The sequence below is a fragment of the Protopterus annectens genome, chromosome 1.part1 (genome assembly GCF_019279795.1).
Source record: "Protopterus annectens isolate FY-2018-M chromosome 1.part1, PAN1.0, whole genome shotgun sequence".
In the NCBI taxonomy this organism is placed as follows: domain Eukaryota; kingdom Metazoa; phylum Chordata; order Ceratodontiformes; family Protopteridae; genus Protopterus; species Protopterus annectens.
This window is the reverse complement of record NC_056726.1, coordinates 1,790,386,717-1,790,406,371: the sequence shown is the minus strand read 5'-3', so window position 1 is coordinate 1,790,406,371 and position 19,655 is coordinate 1,790,386,717. Positions and strand designations below refer to the sequence as shown.

Here is a 19,655-nt window from a genome sequence, read left to right as displayed (position 1 = left end):
CCAAACGCCAAAAGGTGCGTGACAATATAAGTGAGTTGTAGCAGTCTGAAAGCTTTTCCAAAAGTACACAGTCTATCGTTAAGAATCAGTAAACAAGTCCAAGAAGAAAAAAAACTAAAGAAAGCCTTGTGATTATCCTTAGTGTCCTGTGCAATTTTTCTCTCAAAGCTGGCCTTAGACAATTTTATGAGTGCCCGTAGTTTTTTGCTAATACTGATCAGTGATGCCTTCCCTTTTTGGGATTTTGCTCTATCATTTAGTAGCTTCCTCCTTCTATTGTATAGTTTGTTTATGGCTGGGGTCCACCAGACAGGACGTCTGCCTTTAGAGGATTGGGTCTTGGTTTTATTTGGGATCGCAAGGAAACAAGTGAGTAGATTTTCTGAAGGGTTTAGTACGGTCAAGATAAAACTGTAATTTCCTATGCACAGCCAAACAACGCAGAAAGTATTCGCCTTGATTGGAAAAGTAGGAAAAGAATACAGGAATGTAACTGAACTGTGAAGGTTATTCTCTGAAGCTACCTTAGGTAAGAAAGAAGGGTTTATACAATGAAACACTCTGCCCTTATAAAAAACAAATAATGTGGAGAAGAACCAAGTGCTTGCATTTCTGAAACCCTTTTGGTTGAGGTAACCACCACCAAAACTGAAGTTATGTACTTAGCATAATGTTCCATCTGTGCTGCCCATTTTCAGTCTTCCTTAACTGTTGGGTATGGATCCAATCCTCTGATTTGACTTGGACGCTACTCTAGCTCGAGGCCACAAAAAACCTCTCTAGCTCCTCCTTTACCCATAATGCACCAACCCCTAACAATACCTCAGAGATTGCTTACTGTTTTACATATAATAGAAAGTAGTATTATAAAAATTCAAACATGTAAACCATATCTGGAGCTCAACATGAAAGACAGTGGTGTCCTTATTATTTCTCATTCTTATAAAAGTCCAGTGTAAAAATGGTTGGGGGCTGGTGGGTGGGGAGCTGAGGAAGAATGAAAACGAACACAGATGAATGTTATTACTTCTTTATCTAATAATGTCAATTTTCATTCTATCCTCAACTACTGGGACAGAGTCCCCAGCTACCTAAATTCCCGGGTGGACTCTAAGGAAGGATATTCTTGAGCACAGTTGAGCCAAAGGCAGATCTTCCTCTAAAGACCAGATCTAGTTTGTAATGAGTAATAAAGGTATGAGAATTGGTCCAAGTTGCAGCTACACATGTTGTCCATGGAAGCCCTAGAGAGAGGAACACTGAAGAAGTTGCCATGGACCTAGTTGAATGGGCTCTTAAAGGCCTTGGTAAGGACAGTCCCAATTTGTTGTAGCTAAATGATATGCAATCCCTTCAGCCATCAGGCTAATGTTACCTTTGAAACTGTTTTTCCCAATTTAGCATCTACAAAGGCCACAAATAATTGATCTTTCTAATTTATTTTGTTCTATGTAAGTACATAAGTAATTGTCTGTGAACATCCAACAAATGCAACATATATACTCACATTTGTTTGTAAATTTGGGAAAGAAAACTGGCAAATTAATGGACTGATAGACACTAAACTCTGACACCACCTTATGAAGGAAAGCAGCATTGGTACATAATGTGACTCTATCCTTATGAAAGATCAAGTACGTAGATTTAAAGGGCAATGCTTGAAGTTCTGAAATTCTTCTAGCAGAGGTAATGGCCATTAGAAAAACAGTTTTCTAAGTCAGGAACTTAAGAGCACACTTAGCTGCTGGTTCAAAGGGAAAATGAATGAAGGCCTGCAGTACCAAATTCAAATCCCATGGAGAAGCAGGACCTTTACATGGGGGTCTTAGCAGGAGTGTGCCTCTCTAAAATGCTTTACAAAGTTTAGAAGAGGACACAGAAAATTTTTCAAATCTAATATGAAAATTAGACATTGCTGCTAAATGAAATGTCAAGGAGCTAGCTCCCTCATTAAAAATTGTTACCAAAAATTCAAGTGTACTACGTACAGGAGCTGATAAATGCTCAACGTGTCTTTGTTGTGCCCAGCACATTAACCTTTTCCATTTACTTGTGAAATATTTTCTTGTAGAAGGCTTATGGGAAAATAAAGGAATATAACAAACTAGGGAAGACAGCAGTGGTTGTCTTGCTATTAAAAAAAATGTAGAAACTATGCTGTCAGATCTAGGTTTGAGATATACAGATGAATCATACCTGTCTGGTAAGACAGGTCTGAAAAAGCAGACAAAGCCATAGGAAAGGGAACCAAATCTATCGAGGCCAATAATGTGCAAGGAGGATGACTTTGTTCTTCAACCTGACAGTTTTCTGCAGGAATTTTGGAATTGGGGGAATGGGTGGGTAAGCATAAAGTAGACCGCGAGGGGCAATCGTCAAGTGCAGCATTTCTCTGCGATTCCACTGAAGGAGGGATTAAGGTAAAGTAGCTGCAGCATTTGTTGTTTAAGGGAGAAGCAAAAAGACTGCAGCAAGGCTTGCCCCATTGACAGAAAATTATTTCTGTCATTTTCATATTGGGAGACTACTCATGAGGAAAAGAATGGACCTGCTCAATCTGTCTGCTATCACACTGCACTTCCCGGAATGTGCATTGCTACAAGAAAGTGGTTGGATGAGATCGCTCACTGCCACACTCTCAGTGCTACCTGACACAAGGTGTATGATCTGGTTCCTCCTTGTTTGTTGATGTACCAAACTACGGACATTGTCTGTCAGAATCGCAAATGTCCCTAGACATAGAGCATCCTTGAATGCCTGCAACAACAAAAGCACTGCTCTCATCTCCAGGAGACTGCCATGCAAAATTGGCCTCCTTGGGGGACCAAGTGCCTTGGACTGTCTTGTTAGTAGATACCTGGTCGAGGCAGTAATGAGCCAGTCGTCTAGATACTGAAACACTCTGAATCCTTGCAGTCTCTCAGGTGAGCTACTACCACTGCCGTGCATTTGGTGAACATCCTGACGGCTGTGGTGAGGCCAAAAGGCAGTGCTCTGAACTGATAGTGACTGGCTCACAACTGGAAGTGTAAACACCTTCTGGCAAAAATCTCTGTTTGTTTTATTTCAGTTGTCTTGTGTTCAGTTCAAGACAACTGAAATAAGACAGACAGATTTTTTTGCCACAGCGCTCACCTACCTATGTTGGAAGTTCTTCAAAAATAAAGCTTTTGAAAACCAAAAGGAAGACTTCAGTGGTTTTATTCAACTTCTGAAATAAGAAAATATGAAATTGTAGACAGAGGACTGGGTTTATTCTCTTATACTGACTTGGAAACTTGTCTGGTTAGACTGAGTTCTTCAGCTGGAATTCAATCAGTTCAACTGGTTTCATTTTATCCATATCTTTATCCATACTAGCATATACAGCTGGGCGTTGGTACAAGTACTCAAGTCCTTCAACTCTATGGTAAAGGATTCCCACAAAACCTTTACAGGCCTAATACAGCTTGAGTTATTTAGTAAGAAATCCTTAACCCTTCTCTGAATGTATGTTCTAAATTAGATTGCATTAACACCAGTGAGTTTAAGCTCAAAGGATGCCGCACATTTGTCTTAGGAGCCACTGTAAACTCTACCAAACAGCTGCATGATCACCGAAAGCAGCAAAGATGATATCAGATGCTACTCTCCAAGTTACTGCTTGTTTTTAATGCCAACCAACAATCTAGAACACTGTCAAACTTACCTATCAGGGAAGTAAAGGCAAATTTCTCAGCTTCTGGATGCTCTAATTCCAACAGGTCTACTAATCATGAAGAATCTTTAACACTTTTAAAATATTTTGAGTTTTAAGATGGTATTCAGCAGATGAGATTGTTCTATCCCTGACTGAATCTAAAATTGTATTCAAGTCTCTTGCTATTCATACCTGGGATTCCATCTTGTCTCAACTCCTCCATTAAACCCATAAATTGCAAAAAGAGTTCTGGGGAATCCCCGTCATATCCATAAATTTCCCAATTATTAATAAATCTTCAAGGGTGTGATATTTTACCAATAACCAAAGCCTCTCTCTTCGTATCATCACTTTCCTAACAAAATCCATCCCAAGGCATTCCAAATGTCTATAATCACTTCTTTTATAGATTTTTTAAATATTGTTAAAGAACACCCGTTTTCACACTCTCCTGGGCTGGGTATTCCAAATTCAGACATACCGTACCAATCACTCATCAGTTAACTGCTGTGCAATCAACAAATTTACTATCCTGGGCAAAAACTGAACAAAGCTTAAACAATGCAATACTCCATGGGTATTCCATCGACATTTCTACCAACTTCCAAAAAATCTTTGAAGATCTGGGTTACTATTTTACATACCCATCATGCTTTACAGATGTTATCAAAATCCTTTCTTCTTGGGAAATTTGGGAAACAACAATTACATGTGTGGTTTGTTAGATGCCCTTAAAAAGGCAATGGGAATTAACTAATTCTGACCACTTGTACTATTTAACTTTATGCCATGCAGTACTGATTTCTGACCATCAAAATTATACAGTCAATACCTTTATTCTCCTTATTGGGGAAATAAGAAATTAAGGTTAGGATGCTGTGGTAATCAACAGAGAGACAAAGCATCAGATATATAGAGAGCCCTCCTCCTCCTCCCTTTAGGAGTAAGCAGAGTATAGATTTTCAGAAAATGTGTAAATTGCTTAATAGCAATGTCTCGGGAGAACTCACAAGACTTTAGAAATTTCACACTTCCATTTAGGCAATTCACCTAATTCTATGAAAAGTTAACTTAATGGATTTTTGCAGGCTACTGGAGCCCCAAATGCAGTTTAAAACAAGTTTGTATTTTTTTTCTTTTACAATCCTATAAATGCAGAGACTGTGGCAGCTAGGAAGCATCTTTAATTCAGAAATTTTGGGACTGCACTTCAGTTAACATTTTACTGTTTATATTATGATAAGTGCTTTATAATAAAGCAGGCGTCTGAGCCCTTAATGAACGGGATCCCTTTTTATCCCTACATTAGCTGAATGACAGGTAGACAGAATGTCATGTTGTGGTTAGGTCATTGGGGAATAATGGTTCATACTTAAATTGCATAGCAGATGAAAACTCATATGCTTACGTAGGGTGACCTATGTGCATGGATTAAACAAACAAGGTCTACAATGATGAAGGAAAATAAGGCAAGTATTAGCATACCCCATTCCAAGATAGTTTGTTGTAAATGGGAAAGTCTATTAAAAAATATAATAAATTCATAATTAGGATTACGATGCAAGTTCTCTTGATGGAAGCACTCTGCTGTTTAGCCTTAGCTATCACTTTTGTCAGGGCTATATCTTTTGACTTCTTATTGTTTTGATTACTTCAAAAGTACAGTTTTGTACCTACCATAAATGTAGATGTTCGAGTGCTAATACAGCTGCAGTATTCACAGATGGGTTTTCTGCCGTCAGGCGGTCCCTCGGTCGGCCGAATTCCAAAGTCTTGGTCCGGCGTCGGTTGTCGTCGCTTTCTCTGCTGACGTCAGTGAGGCCACAGTATATAAGACACAGCCGACGCCATGTTCTTCAGTCTTTCTTGCCCCAGATGTCAGGTGCCCCCAGAAGGAAGGCAATACATAAATTATGCTTTTATGTGTATACATGCAATGCAATATAATCCAAAATCAGTGGTTGCAAGCAAATAAACCATAGAAGGATAACCCAGTCAGGATGTATGAAGAGGTTGTTAGGCCCCATGCCTTTACCAAGTGGGGAAGGAGGGAGGGAAACCTGTACTGCAGCTGTATTAGCACTCGAACATCTACATTTATGGTAGGTACAAAACTGTACTATGTTCATCGTGCATACCAGCTGCAGTAATCACAGATGGGTAGAGTCCCAAAGCTATGCACAGGGTGGTAGGTACTAGTAGGAACTGGGTTGAGCCAGAATGCCCTGCAAAACAGCAGTGGCAAAGCCTGCTCTTGTTCTGGAATATAAGGGCAGGTGGTAGTGTTTTGTGAAGGTATGTACAGAACTCCAAGTGGCTGCCTCCAGAATATCTTTGGTAGGAACTCCTCTGAGGAAGGCTGTAGAGGTAGCTGTGGCCCTGGTGGAGTGTGATCTGATACCTGTAGGAACAGATTTCCCATGATAGGAATAACAAAACCGTATGCAGTGGCCTATCCACTTTGAAATAGTCTGCTTGGAAACTGTGAAACTGGCTTCCCTTGAGCCCCTACAGCATAGGACACAAAGAGTTGTTCTGATTTCCTGAAGGACTTTGTTCTGTCCAAGTAGTAACGTAGCTGCCTATGGATGTCTAAAGAATGTAGCAGCCTTTCCCCTTTGTTTTGAGGATTGGGATAAAAGGTAGGAAGGTGTATGGCTTGACTTAAAGCTACCCTGGATACCACTTTAGGCATAAATGATGGGTTGGTACGAAGGGAAACCCTGTCCTGATGGAAAATGAGAAAGGGCTGCACTGCCATGAGGGCCTGTAGTTCCGAAACTCTACGAGCTGAAGTGATAGCCAGAAGGAAGGCAGTTTTCCAGGACAAATATTGCAAATCTGTTGAGGTAGCTGGTTCAAAAGGAGGCAATGTTAATTTTTCTAGTATGTAATTAAGATCCCAGGCTGGTACTGGTTGTTTCCTTGGTGGTCTAATATTCTTAGCCCCTCTGAGGAACTGTCGTAAGACTGGGTGAGAAAATAAAGGAGGATCCGTGTTGTATTCTGCAGAAATGGCTGAGGCATGGATTTTTATGGAAGAAATTGAAAGTCCACTGTTCAGCAGCTCAGCTAGATACTGTAATACTTGAGGCAAGTTCAGTTTTCTAGGGTCCTGGCCTTTTTTCTCATTCCAAGAACAAAACCGCTTCTATTTTGCGGAATAAGCTTTTCTAGTAGATGGCCTTCTGGCCTCCAAAATGACATCCTGCACCTCCTTGGAGAGTAGGGTCTGTTGCGGTGTTAAGGAATTTTCCATGCAGCGAGATTGAGTGTTTTCAGCTGACTGTGGAGAGTTTTGTAGCTGTGCTGAGTCAGCAGAAGAGGCATTAGAGGCAGGGACCAGGGAGGAGTATGTGTTAGGCTCCTCAGCAGTGGGTACCAGTGCTGCCGTGGCCAATCTGGAGCAATCAGTATCATCTTCGGTCTGTCTGCTCTTGCTTTCAAAAGTACCTTGGGCAGAAGAGGCAGAGGTGGGAATGCGTGAACTGTCCATGCTGTCCAACTGAATGAAAGGGTGTCCACTCTCCAGGCCTTTGGATAAAAGGTCCTCGAACAAAACGTTTCCAATTGATGATTCCTGTGGGAGGCAAAAAGATCTATGTCTGGCCTCCACCACACTTGGGTTATTTCTGTAAACACCTGAGGATGTACTTCCATTCGTGTGGATCGGTCATATTTCTGCTTAATTTGTCTGCCAGTGCGTTTTCCAATCCTGGCAGGTACTGGGCTTGAAGTTCGATTTGCCATTCCAGAGCCAAGTTCCAGAGAGTCATGGCTAGTCTGCACAAGGGGTATGAATGTGTTCATCCTTGTTTGTTTATGTACCACATTACTGTGGTGTTGTCTGTTCTTATCAGTAATTGCCCTGGATGCAGGAAGTCCTTGAAAGCTGTAATTGCATTTATTACTGCTAGCATTTCTTTTTGATTGATGTGAAGGTGCTTTTCTTTTTGGGACCATTTGCCCTGGATGCACCTGTCCGTCATGTGCACCCCCCAGGTGTAATCTGAGGCGTCTGTTGTGATAACTTGCTTTGCTTGAGGCTTGCAGAATGGGAGGCCTGTGTTTGCTTGACATGCTTGGGCCCACCATAGAAATTCCTTTTGCAAACATGGGATTATTGGTATTATTGTTTCCAAACTGTGACTGTGTTGAGACCATAGGTTTTTCAGGTACCATTGAAGTTTCCTCATATGCAGCTTTGTACATGGGATTAAAAGAATGCAAGACGCCATGAATCCCAGAGCCTGCAGGATTTTCCTTGCAGTAAGCCTGGTACTGTTTGCTAGTATTTTGAAGTAATGAGATAGTTGCCCCTGTTTTTCTGGCGTAAGATAGGCCATCTGGGTGTTTGTGTCCAAGTTGGCACCCAGGAAAGTTATTTTCTGAGATGGTGTTAGCCTGGATTTCTCTTTGTTGATTGTGTATCCCAGAGAATGCAATAACCGTGTCACATATGCCAGATGTTCCAGAAGTATGTGTTTGCTGTCCGCTTGGATCAGGCAGTCGTCCAAATAAGGGTAAATTTGTATCCCTTGAAGTCTGCAGTAGGCAATCACTGATGCCAGGCACTTTGTGAATACTCTGGGCGCAGTAGATAAGCCAAAGGGCAATGCAGAGAATTGATAGTGGATTGAACCTGCAAGAAATCTGAGGTATCTTCTGCAGCTTTGTCTGATTGGGACATGCAGGTATGCCTCCTTGAGGTCCAATGTTACCAGCCAAAACTCCTTGCCCAGCATGGGAAGAAGTTGCTGTAATGTGAGCATCTTGAATTTTGGTACAAGTAGAAATGTGTTTAGGATGGATAAGTCCAAAATGGGTCTCCAGTCGGTTCCTTTCCTTGGTACCAGAAAAAGTCTTGAATAAAAACCTTGACCTTGTTCGTGAGTAGGTACCTCTTGAATAGCTCTCATGCTTATGAGCTTTGAAATTTGTAGTTGTGCCTCTGCCCTTTGATTCTGTGGCAGGTTTGGCATGCCTCTCATTTTTGGAAGAGTGTGAAAATGAAATTTGTAGCCTCTGTTTATAATGTCCAGGATCCATTTGTCTGTTGTGACAATATGCCAATTGGCTGCAAATAATGCTAGCTTTCCTCCCAAAGGTGCTGCCAGCTGAGACGTGCTTGGCATGGAAATGAGGGAGTCATTGGGTTTGCTTCCTGTATTGTTGTGCACTGTCCTCGCCACCTCTTGGTGCTGGAGTCTGCCATTGTCGTCCTCTATATGATCCTTGTGATTGCCCTCTGCCCCTTGTGCGTCTGTATCTACCTCTTTGGAGCTTGTCAGTGGCTGGAAAGGACCAGTTTTTTGAAGGCCAATTTCTGCTAAAACGTGGTGGTTGGACCTGTAAAAAGGCTTTGACAGTTTGCATAGATTTGGCTTTTTCTTCCATTTTCCGTAGTATCTCCTCAGCATTAGTACCAAACAGCACATCCTTTTGTAAAGGAGCATCTAGAAGTTTAGCTTTGACATGATCAGGCAAGTTTTGTTCTCTAAGCCAGGCATGTCTGCGAATGACTGATCCTGTAGCAGCCACTCTACTTGAAGCCTCTAGGGCATCATAACCACATTGTAAAGTGTGTTTACCCACTTGCTCTGCACTATGCATCATATCCTGTAACTCCTTTAAATCTGGTTGTTCAGGTTGAGACATTTTATTCCTTAATTGTGATAACAGGAACTGTTGATATTTAAGCATATGAAACTGACAATTTAAGGCCCTCATGGCTAGGGTGGCCGAGGTATATACCTTTTTACCCCACCTTTCTAAAGATCTTGACTCCCTTTCTGCAGGAAGTGGATTCTTGGCAGTGGAGGCCTTCAATCCCTTGGGGCCTTGTGAAATGGTTTCAGGGTCAGCATTATGGCTTTTGAAGAGAAATTGGTGAGAGTTGGGTACGCTGTAATACCTATCAGGCTTGACTGGTGCAGGAGGCAGAGAATCCGGGTTAAGGCAAGCCTCCGAATAAACATCAAGTATGTCCAACACAGGGGGTATCGCCAGAGGTCTGTGTTGAGGTAACAAAAGAAATTCCCTAAGCCTTTTCTTAGAATCTGAAAAGTCTTGGCCTTCCCAATGGAAGTGTTCCCTCAAGGTGTGGAAGGTTTCCCCAAAGGAAAAATCCTCAGGAGGAGATACAGAAGGGATGGACTGTTCTGCATCCGAATCCTCAAAAGGGGAGTAAGAGTGTTCCTTTGCATCAGAATGTTCTGATAAAATGGATCCCTGATCAGAAGAGGGAGAATCTTCCTCCACTCTGGGTCTCTTGTCTGGAGGGGGTTGAGAACCTCTGATAAGAGTAATTAAATCCTCAGCCATTTTAAGCATCTGTTTTTTAGGCATGGGACCTGGAGATGGGCCCTGTGCAACAGGCCTCTTGGGGTGCCTGGCTGCTTTGGATTTAGTAAAGGCCTTAATAAAAAAGAAGATGAGGGTCTAAAGACACCATGGGTGGAGGTGGACCTGTCCACATTAGTAGGCTCAACATTAGCAAAGGCTTCGGTGGTTGTAGTCTGGGAAAGGGCCGAGGTCCCAGCGGTCTCGGGTACAGAGGACACCGCCAAAGGAGTGTCGTCGGTAGTCAGGGACTGCAAAGGCGTCTCGCTGAGAACTGGACCACGTGTAGCCTGTTTTGGCGTGGTGTCGGCGGGGACCGCGGCCCTCGCGTGTCGGTCCTTTTCCTTGCGTTTTTTGGACAAAACGGTAGTCGGAGTGTCCGACGACATTTTATAATCAAAAGCTTTACCAAAATAGTGTTGGGCGAACTCCGCCCGACGCTTAATAGTGCGTTTATTGAAGGTAGCGCAAAAGCGACAGCCCGAGACGTCGTGGTCTGGGCCTAAACAAGGTATGCAGACGGAATGGAAATCCTTATGCGGTATTTGCTTCCCACAAGAAATACAATTATTAACTTTTTCTGACATCGGTCTGAGGCAAGAAAAGTTTCCCCAACGGGGTACTTAGCTTTAATGAATACTTCGGTTTCCAAAATTTTCATAATTCAGGAGCTGGCCGACCGGCACTTGCGAACTGCTTCTGCTTCGGGCACCGCACGGCAAAAAAGACGGAAGAACATGGCGTCGGCTGTGTCTTATATACTCTGGCCTCACTGACGTCAGAAGAGAAAGCGACGACAACCGACGCCGGACCAAGACTTTGGAATTCGGCCGACCGAGGGACCGCCTGACGGCAGAAAACCCATCTGTGAATACTGCAGCTGTATGCACGATGAACATCTTATAATTTCAACGCATCTTAAAGGCTCAGTGAACACAATTTTTAGAACTTCTTTTTGCACCAATTAATATGTTTATTTACACTGTTTGCTCTGCTACAATATTGCTATTTAAATAAAGTCTGCTCTGTTACAAAAGAAGTGGACTTTCACAATGGGAAACAAACTGCAAGTGTGGGGAACCACCCTCAATATCCACACCCCTCCCATATCTAATGTTGGGAATTACACAACCTTGGGATTAAGGCAAAATTTTCAGTCTCACTCTTTATACTTCCTGATCCCGACAGAAACTGGATTCAACCAAACTATCCAATAGGGCACTAACAACATAATACAAACATGAAAATGAAAACAAGATGCGCAGACTATTTTTCATTAGTGGGTATACAAGTAAGAGTTCCATCATTCAGTGTACAGGTACCCTCCCCATCTGCCATCAGGTTAAGGCCCATACCCAGCTTGTGTTAACGAAACTCAACTAGAATCAGTTTATAGCTTTACACTAAACAGCTCATACATGCCAAACAAATTAATTCAAAGTCAAAGTAGTAGCCCAGTGAACCTAGAAACCTAAAATGTTACATTAAAAGGTATAGTGCACCTCATATTAGTCAACATCATTGCTTCTCAGCAAAATGATAATGGATGGAAACAAATAACCTGGCATCAGTTAACAAGAAAGCCAATGGATGGCGATACAGCTACACTGACATCTCTGTTAACTAATGCACAAGACCAAAAAAATCTAAATGTGTGATATGACAAGTCTATTACATCATAGCAGCACTTCCATACCTGTTCAGCTTAAGATTATAAACAATGTGAAAGATTGCCAGTTTGACCTGCCAGAGTGCTTGGAATGTAAGAGATACTAAAACTGGAAACCAAGGAAAAACATACTAAGAATATTAAAAATAAGAATACTAAACACTAAGTTAGCTCCAATTAAATATATTTCCCTTCCAAAGGGGAGGGCCATAGAATGCCAAGACCTAAGCTAGAGGATCATTAAAGTACAGCTGTGTGCACTTACCATAAATATAGATGTTTGAGTGTATTCACTGTTGTAGTAATCACTTTTGGGTTATCTGCCTGCAGGTAGCCCTCAGTCGGCCTGAATACCAGAGTCTTGGGATTTCTGCATCGGATGCTGTCACTTCTTCCATGACGTCAGGTCGTCAGAGGTATAAAACATGCCGTCGACGCCATTACATCAGTTTTTCTTGACCCACATGTCAGGAGCCGCCACAATAAGAAGCAATTACATGGTGTGGAACACCCCCAGTAGAAAGTAACTACCAATGTTATAAGATATGGCCAAACAAAAAAAAATAGGTAAAAGTACAGAGAAAGTAACCAGGACTGCAACAGTGAATAGACTCGACCATCTACATTTATGGCAAGCGTACACAACTGTACTATGTTCTTCGTGTTTCACTGTTGCAGTCATCACATTTGGGTTGATTCCCAAAGCTGAGGATGGGTGGAGGCAGTCAAGAAGCATTAGGGCTGGCAAGCAGGCCCTGTAAGACTGCTGTGTCAAATCCAGCTCTGGATTTAGAAAAGATAGGTAAAGTGGCAATGCTTGATGAAGATGTGCACAGAGCTCCAGGTTGCAGCTTCCAGGATGTCCCTGGTAGGGACTCCCCAGAGAAATGCTGTAGAGGTTGAAGTAGACCTAGTGGAATGTGTTCTGATCCCCTGTGGAATAAGTTTCCCATGGTGTTTGTAGCAGAAATGGATGCAGTGTGCAATCCATTTAGAAATGGTTTGCTTTGAAATGGACTTGCCCTTTGCCCCTGTAGCAAAGCTGACTAGCAGCTGGTCAGATTTTCGGAAAGGTTTAGCCCTGGCCAGGTAGAACCTAAGCTGCCTATGCACGTACAGGGAGTGCAGAATCCTTTCCCCTTTATTCTGAGGATTAGGGAAAAAGTAGGCAAATTAATGGATTGGTTTAAAGCCACACTAGATATCACCTGAGGCATAAATGATGGGTTAAGTCCTGAGGGAAACCCTGTCCACATGGAAGATAATGAAGGGCTCCGCAGCCATAAGGTCCTGCAATTCAGACACTCTTCTTGCTGAAGTGATGGCTAGAAGTAAAGCTGTTTTCCAGGAGAGGAATTTTAACTCTGCTGAAGCAGCAGGTTCAAAGGGTGGAAGCAAGAGTTCTTCCAATACAAAGTTAAGGTCCCAGGCTGAAGTAGGAGCTCTCCTAGGGGGTCTTACATTTTTGGCTCCTCTCAGCAAATGTTTGACCAGAGGATGAGAGAAGAGGGGTGAACTCAGTATTACAATGAGCTGAGATGCCAGAGGCATGAATCTTAATTGAAGAGAAGGATAGGCCTTTGTGGAGCATTTCTGTTAAGTAATCTAGTAAACGAGGTAAGCTGGGCACAGCTGTGTCCATGCCCTTTCACTGGCTCCAAGAACAGTATCTCTTCCACTTTTCTGAATAGGATTATCTAGTACTAGGCTTCCTTACCTCAAAGATGACGTCCAGCACCTGTTTACTGAGAGCTGCTGGTGGTGAGTTCAGGGGATGAGCCAGGCTGCTAGGTTCAGGGTTTGTAGCTGAGGATGCAAAATCTGGCCCTCCTGCTGGGACAAGCAGGGAGGGTGTCTGAGGCAGGTACCAGTGCTCGCGTGGCCAGTCTGGTACAATCAGGATTGTCATTGGCTTGTCCTGTTTGATCTTTTGTAAAACCTTCGAGAGGAGGGGCAGAGGGGGAAAGGCATAGATTGAGAGATTTTCCCATGAAAAGGACACAGCATCCACTTTCCATGCTTGGCTGTGGGGTGTTCTGGTGCAATATTTGCTCAATTAATAGTTCTGAGGGGAAGCAAAGAGGTCTACCTCTGATGTCCCCCACCTGTGGATTAGAAGCTTGAATGATCTGGGTTCCAGTTTCCACTCGTGTGGGTCCATTATATTTCTGCTTAAGTCGTCTGCCACTGAATTTTGTTTGCCTGGCAGGAATTGAGCTTGCAGGTGCACTTGATTATTCAAGGCTGTGTTCCACAGAGTCATGGCTAACCTGCAGAGTGGGTAGGAATGGGTTCCCCCCTGCCTGTTTATGTACCACATAACTGTGGTGTTGTCAGTCTTTATCAATAGTTGCCCTGGAAGAATAAGACATTTGAAGGCTGTCACAGCATTCTGTACAGCTAGCATTGCTTTTTGATTGACATGAAGGTGCATTTGCTTTGGGCTCCATTTGCCATGAATGCATTGTCCTGCCATGTGAGCCCCCCCCCCCCCCCCATGCATAGTCTGATGCATCTGCCGTTAGGGTTTGGGTGGCAGGGGGATGATTAAAAGGGAGTCCTTTGTTGTGGTAGCATGCCTCTGTCCACCAAAGGAACTCTGTCTTTAGGCAAGGAATGATAGGAATCATTGTTTTCAAGTCCTGAGAATGTTGACACCAGAGACTTTTAAAGTACCACTGAAGATTCCTCATATGCAGTCTTGCATATGGAATTAGTATAATGCAAGAGGCCATGAACCCTAGAGCTTGCAGTATTTTTCTTGCAGATAGCTGGGTTTTGGTGGCCAGTAGATTGAAGTAGTTTGTCAAATAAATTTGTTTTTCTGGAGTGAGGAATGCCATCTGGGAAGTTGTGTTCAAGCTTGCTCCCAGGATTACAACCTGTTGGCTGGGTACCAGATGTGATTTCTTTTTGTTGATGGTGTACCCCAGTGAAGTTAGAAGTCCCTTTACAAATGCCAGGTGCTAGAACAGCAATTTCTGACTGCCCGCCTGAATCAGGCAATCGTCCAAGTATGGGTAAATTTGAATTTTTCTCTGCCTGCAAAATACAATGGCTGGAGCTAGGCATTTTGTGAATACCCTGGACGCAGTAGATAAGCCAAAGGGAAGTGCAAAGAACTGATAGTGCATAGAGCCTGCTCTGAAATGTAGATATTTCCTGCAAGATTCCCTTATGGGGATGTGCAGATAAGCTTCTTTTAAGTCTAGGGTGGCTAGCCAGGAGACCTTGGCTAGCATATAAAGCAGCTGTTAGAGAGTAAGCATTTTGAATCTTGGAACCACCAGGAAGATGTTGAGGATAGACAGATCCAGGATAGGGCACCAAGAGTTTTCTTTTCCGGAATCAGTCTGGAGTAAAAACCTTGTCCCCTTTGCTCCGCTGGGAAAGGTTGAATAGCCTTGATATTGAGAAGAGAAAGTACTTGCTTTTGGGCCTCTCCCCACTGGTTTGGGGGGAGGGGTCTGGCCATCCACTTGGGACTGGCAGTGAGTGGAAGTAGAATCTGTATCCCTGGGATACAATGTTCAAGACCCATCTGTCCTGGGTGATGTACTCCCAGTTTTTTGCATGTAGGGCAAGTTTTCCTCCTAAGGGTGCAAGTACTTGGGCAAGGCTTGGAAGAATTAAGGATAAGTAATTTGCGAGATTTTACCATAGGATGCTGGCTTACTACTCCCTGTTTTAGAGGTGGAAGCACTCCATTGCTTAGATGTGTGCATACCCTGAGACTGTAATCTTGGTGGTCTGCTGCCTCTGGTTTTGGACTGAAGGTCTGGGAGGGACTGGAAAAGACCTGTTTTTTAGAAGGCCAATGCCTACTGAATCTAGGTGGCTGTACCTCTAGGAACTCTAACAGTTTGCATAGATTTAGCTTTTTCCTCCATCTTTTTGAAGACTTCTACTTTATTGCCAAACAGGCGTTCTTGATTTAGTGGTGCACCTAGCAATTTTGCTTTGACATGGTCTGGCAAGATTTGTTCCTTAAGCCAAGCATGCCTTCTAATAGACCCAGTGACAGCAGCCCTGCAACATGCTTCTAAGGCATCAAAACAACATTGCAAAGTATGTTTTCCAACTTGGTTAGCAGAATGCATTATTGTCTTGTAAATCTTTATGTTCTGCACACTCAGGAATCAACATCATTTCCTGTTTAATTAGCTCCATAAAATGTTGCTGATACTTTAACATATGAAACTGGCAATTTAAAGCCCTGATAGCAAGAGTAGCGGAAGGTGTATACCTTATTACCCATCTGTTTAAAGCCCTAGAGTCCTTGTCTGAAGGGGTAGGGTTTTTCGTTGTTGTAGCCTTAATGCCTTTAGGTCCTTAAGAAATGGTTTGAAACAAAGTCGTCGGTTTAACATGAAACTCGGAAGGCCTGAATACACCCTCAGAAGCCAGTGGCTGCACAGCGGCTCCGGATCCATCCAAGGTAGAGACATCCGCAGGTTTCATAGTCGAAGAAGCACCTCGCAGCATACCGGACTCCGAATGGGTCTCAGTAGAGGCCTGTGAATTTGTAGAAGCGAATATCAGGGGCTGCGAAAGCGCCTCACTGAGTACCGGCGGACTGGCGACAAGCTTAACGGAAGCATCGTCTGCAGTTTTGGACCTATGCAGTCTCTCTGTCTTTATCCTTACGTTTTTTCAAAAGATCAGTAGTCAGATAGCTTATCAAAGCCATTTCGGAATACAGAGAATGAGCGCGGAAGAATTTAGCGACAAAAATAGCTAGATGGCGAATAGTACGGGCAGACAGCGAGGAACGTCGTTGTCTGGGCCTAAACAGGTGATGCAGTAAGAATGAAAATCTCTGTGAGGTATTTGCTTTCCACAGGCAAGACAATTATTAACTTTTTCTGACATCGATTAGAGCAAGAAAAAAGGATCCCCAATGGGGTACTTATCTTTTAGAAGACTTCAGGTCTGAAACTCGAAAAATGAAAATTTCAGGAGGCGGCAGACCGGCACTTGCAAACTGCTTCGGACACTGCACAGCAAGAAAAGCTGATGTAATGGCATTGGCTGCATGTTTTATAACCCTGACGTCATGGAAGAAGCGAAAGCATCCGACGCAGGAACCCCAGGACTCTGGTATTCAGGCCGACTGAGGGCTACATGCAGGCAGATAACCCAAATGCGATGACTGCAACAGTGAAACATGAAGATCAGAGTAAACACAATTCACAACAATCTCACAACATGCTCAGAGAAAAACAGCACCTTTTCAAATCAGCTGTCAAATATTTAATATAGTACAAGCACACTCTCTCACTCTGTGTGTGTGTGTGTGTGTCTGTGTGTGTGTGTGTGTGTGCGCGCCTGTGTGTGTGTGCACGCGTGTGTGCGTGTGTGTGCGTGTGTGTGTGTGCGTGTGTGTGTATATATATATATATATATATATATATAGACATATATATGTATACACACACACACATATATATATATATATATATATATATATATATATATATACACACACACACACATTATATATATATATATATATATATATATATATATATATGTGTGTGTGTGTGTGTGTGTATATGTGTGTGGGCGTATATATACACACACACATATATATATAGATATATATATATATATAAATAAATAGACACACAGTGTGTGTGTGTGTGTGTGTGTGTGTATGTATGTACATGAGAACACATATATACACACACATACATATTAAATATAAATATATATATATATATATATATATAGATATATAGATATATAGATATATATATATATATATTTATACATACAAGCTCTACCTGCCATGCGTTGCTGTGGCTCAGTCTGGTTAAATGGAAAAGAAAGAAAATAGAAAGCGCACTTTTCTAATATGTTTAATGTCACAATGCTTGTGGGTATACAATATTTTTTGTTGTTCTATTGTCTGTGCAGATATAGAGATTGTCTGGTTTGCTGACTCTAGAACACGAAAATATAATTGTCCATGTGAGAAGCAATCTGTGTGTAGATTAATAGCACAATTCTAAAGATTGGCCCTGAGCTCTGTTGATGTTGATTGCAAATGCCAATCGAATTGGGAATTGCAATCTCTTAAATTGAAATGGCATATCCGTTGGAATCATAGGAATGCGAGGAATGAGGACATCTTCACCTTTGAAAGGTACTGACAAGATTGTTGCTTCTATGACGTTGCTCATTAATTTTTTTACTGCAAGCCGCGTGCCGTTGCAAAGCTTTGGCTGGTTGATATTTCGCAACATAATTGGCACGCCGATTTTCAATTGCAGTACGTGCGGTGGCATCCCTGGCAGATCGAGTGAATTCAAAAATTCTGTTGGATAATTAACCACTTCATCTGCTTCCACAACAATGTCGACGGACTTGTATGTGACTGCCTCGCTTTGAATGTTAGACTGAATAATATTGTTAAGTTCGTATAATATTGTTAAGTTCGTAGAAGTCTTTGTTCTTGGCCGCAAGAATAGCTCGTTCAGCCAGCCAGTCGTGATTCTTATAATTGGTTTGAATACTGGGAAATACTTTTTCAACCAATTCTTCTTTTGACGTCACTAAATTGCAGAAGTTATGAGGCAATGAAATTCGTCCTGAGGTCAGATCAACCGGCACCTTTCTATTCCCAATTTCCAGCAATTGATGTGAGAATATCTCAGCTGATCGATCATTTTGCAGCTGGACACGCATACTTGTAGTTAATTTTAACGTCTTTATGTGTCGCCACAAAGTAGAGTATTTCCGGCAAGCATTTATTTCGTCCGCTGGTGTCAATCGAGGAGAACGAAGCAGATATGAAGCTGCTGAACGTGATCGCCGTGCTCGCAACCGTGCATCCTCAAGTCTGGCTGCACGTCTCTCTGCTGCTTCCTCGGCACGTATTTGAGCCATTCTTTGTCTGTTTCGCTCGTTCGCTGATGCCCGTTCTTCCTCAGTTTGATTTGCAATTACTCGTCGCACTGCTTCCACTCCACGAGTACGACGACCTAAGTTTGATCTTCTGTGAGGCATTATTTGGATGAACTAAAGCAGATCGATTGCACTGAAAAAGAAGTAAGAAAGTTATAACAAAAACATATAAAATTCCATATTTGTATACAAATATATAGAATCCATAGTAGGTATATAAAAACACGCGTGTATTCGAATGCAACGTGAGACATCTATATAATAGTAGGTATATAAAAACATGCGCGTATTCGAATGCAACATTGTGTGAAAATTTCAAAGCAATCGGTGAAGAACTTATAAGATTTTGAACAAACGAACATTTACATTTTTATTTATATATAGAGGAGGAGAAAGACAAACACATCCACACACAATCAATCTTTACAATAAATCGTAACTTGTTTTGTCTCTAGGCAAGACCATACCTTCCCATCCATCCTTACTTCTGTTACTGCTTAAACCCCATAATGCGGAATAATAAATAAATACATTTGCTCACTTACAAATCCTCCCTTTCGAAGACAAGGGTCAAGCTTTTCACCAGGGGATGAGCTCAAAACATATTCTACCATGCTGACCCCAAGTCCTCCACTCTCTGATCTTGGAGACAATACAGAGTTAACCTCATTGTTGCCATGGAAACCAGGCCGCCTCTGAACCATAATTGGCTGAGAAACAGAATGATCTGGAAAGAAACACAGCAAGTTATGTATCAAGACTCAAAAATGTTCGACAAATACAACTACATCATATAAAAAGTAAAATGGCACATAAAAAGATTCCAACTTAGGAATTACTTTATGAACACAACTACTTTATTTTACTAACTTGGCAACCCAACTTAGACTAGAGATCCCTATTTACAGGTGAAAAGCAAAAGTGCAAACACAAACATACAAACCTCTCCTACCTGTCCACTGGAACTACCAAACGAAAGTGAAATACTTTAACTAAGAAAAATTTAGATAAATGACCTGATCTGCCTGGCTTCCAAGGATATTCACAATGCTTATT

General features: G+C 42.2%; 1 protein-coding gene across 6 annotated transcripts in view; it reads right to left on the bottom strand.

Moving 5' to 3' along the window:
• The window catches only part of PUM1 (pumilio RNA binding family member 1), a 3,075,948-nt gene extending 3,056,620 nt beyond the window's left edge, over positions 1–19,328 (bottom strand). For all 6 annotated transcript variants that reach the window (XM_044084662.1, XM_044084694.1, XM_044084669.1 and 3 more), the window contains exon 1: positions 19,145–19,328. In XM_044084662.1, coding sequence (XP_043940597.1) covers positions 19,145–19,303 — 159 coding nt within the window. In that variant the 5' untranslated portion in view covers positions 19,304–19,328. The remainder of the gene's footprint in view (positions 1–19,144) is intronic.
• Positions 19,329–19,655: the final 327 nt, after the last annotated feature.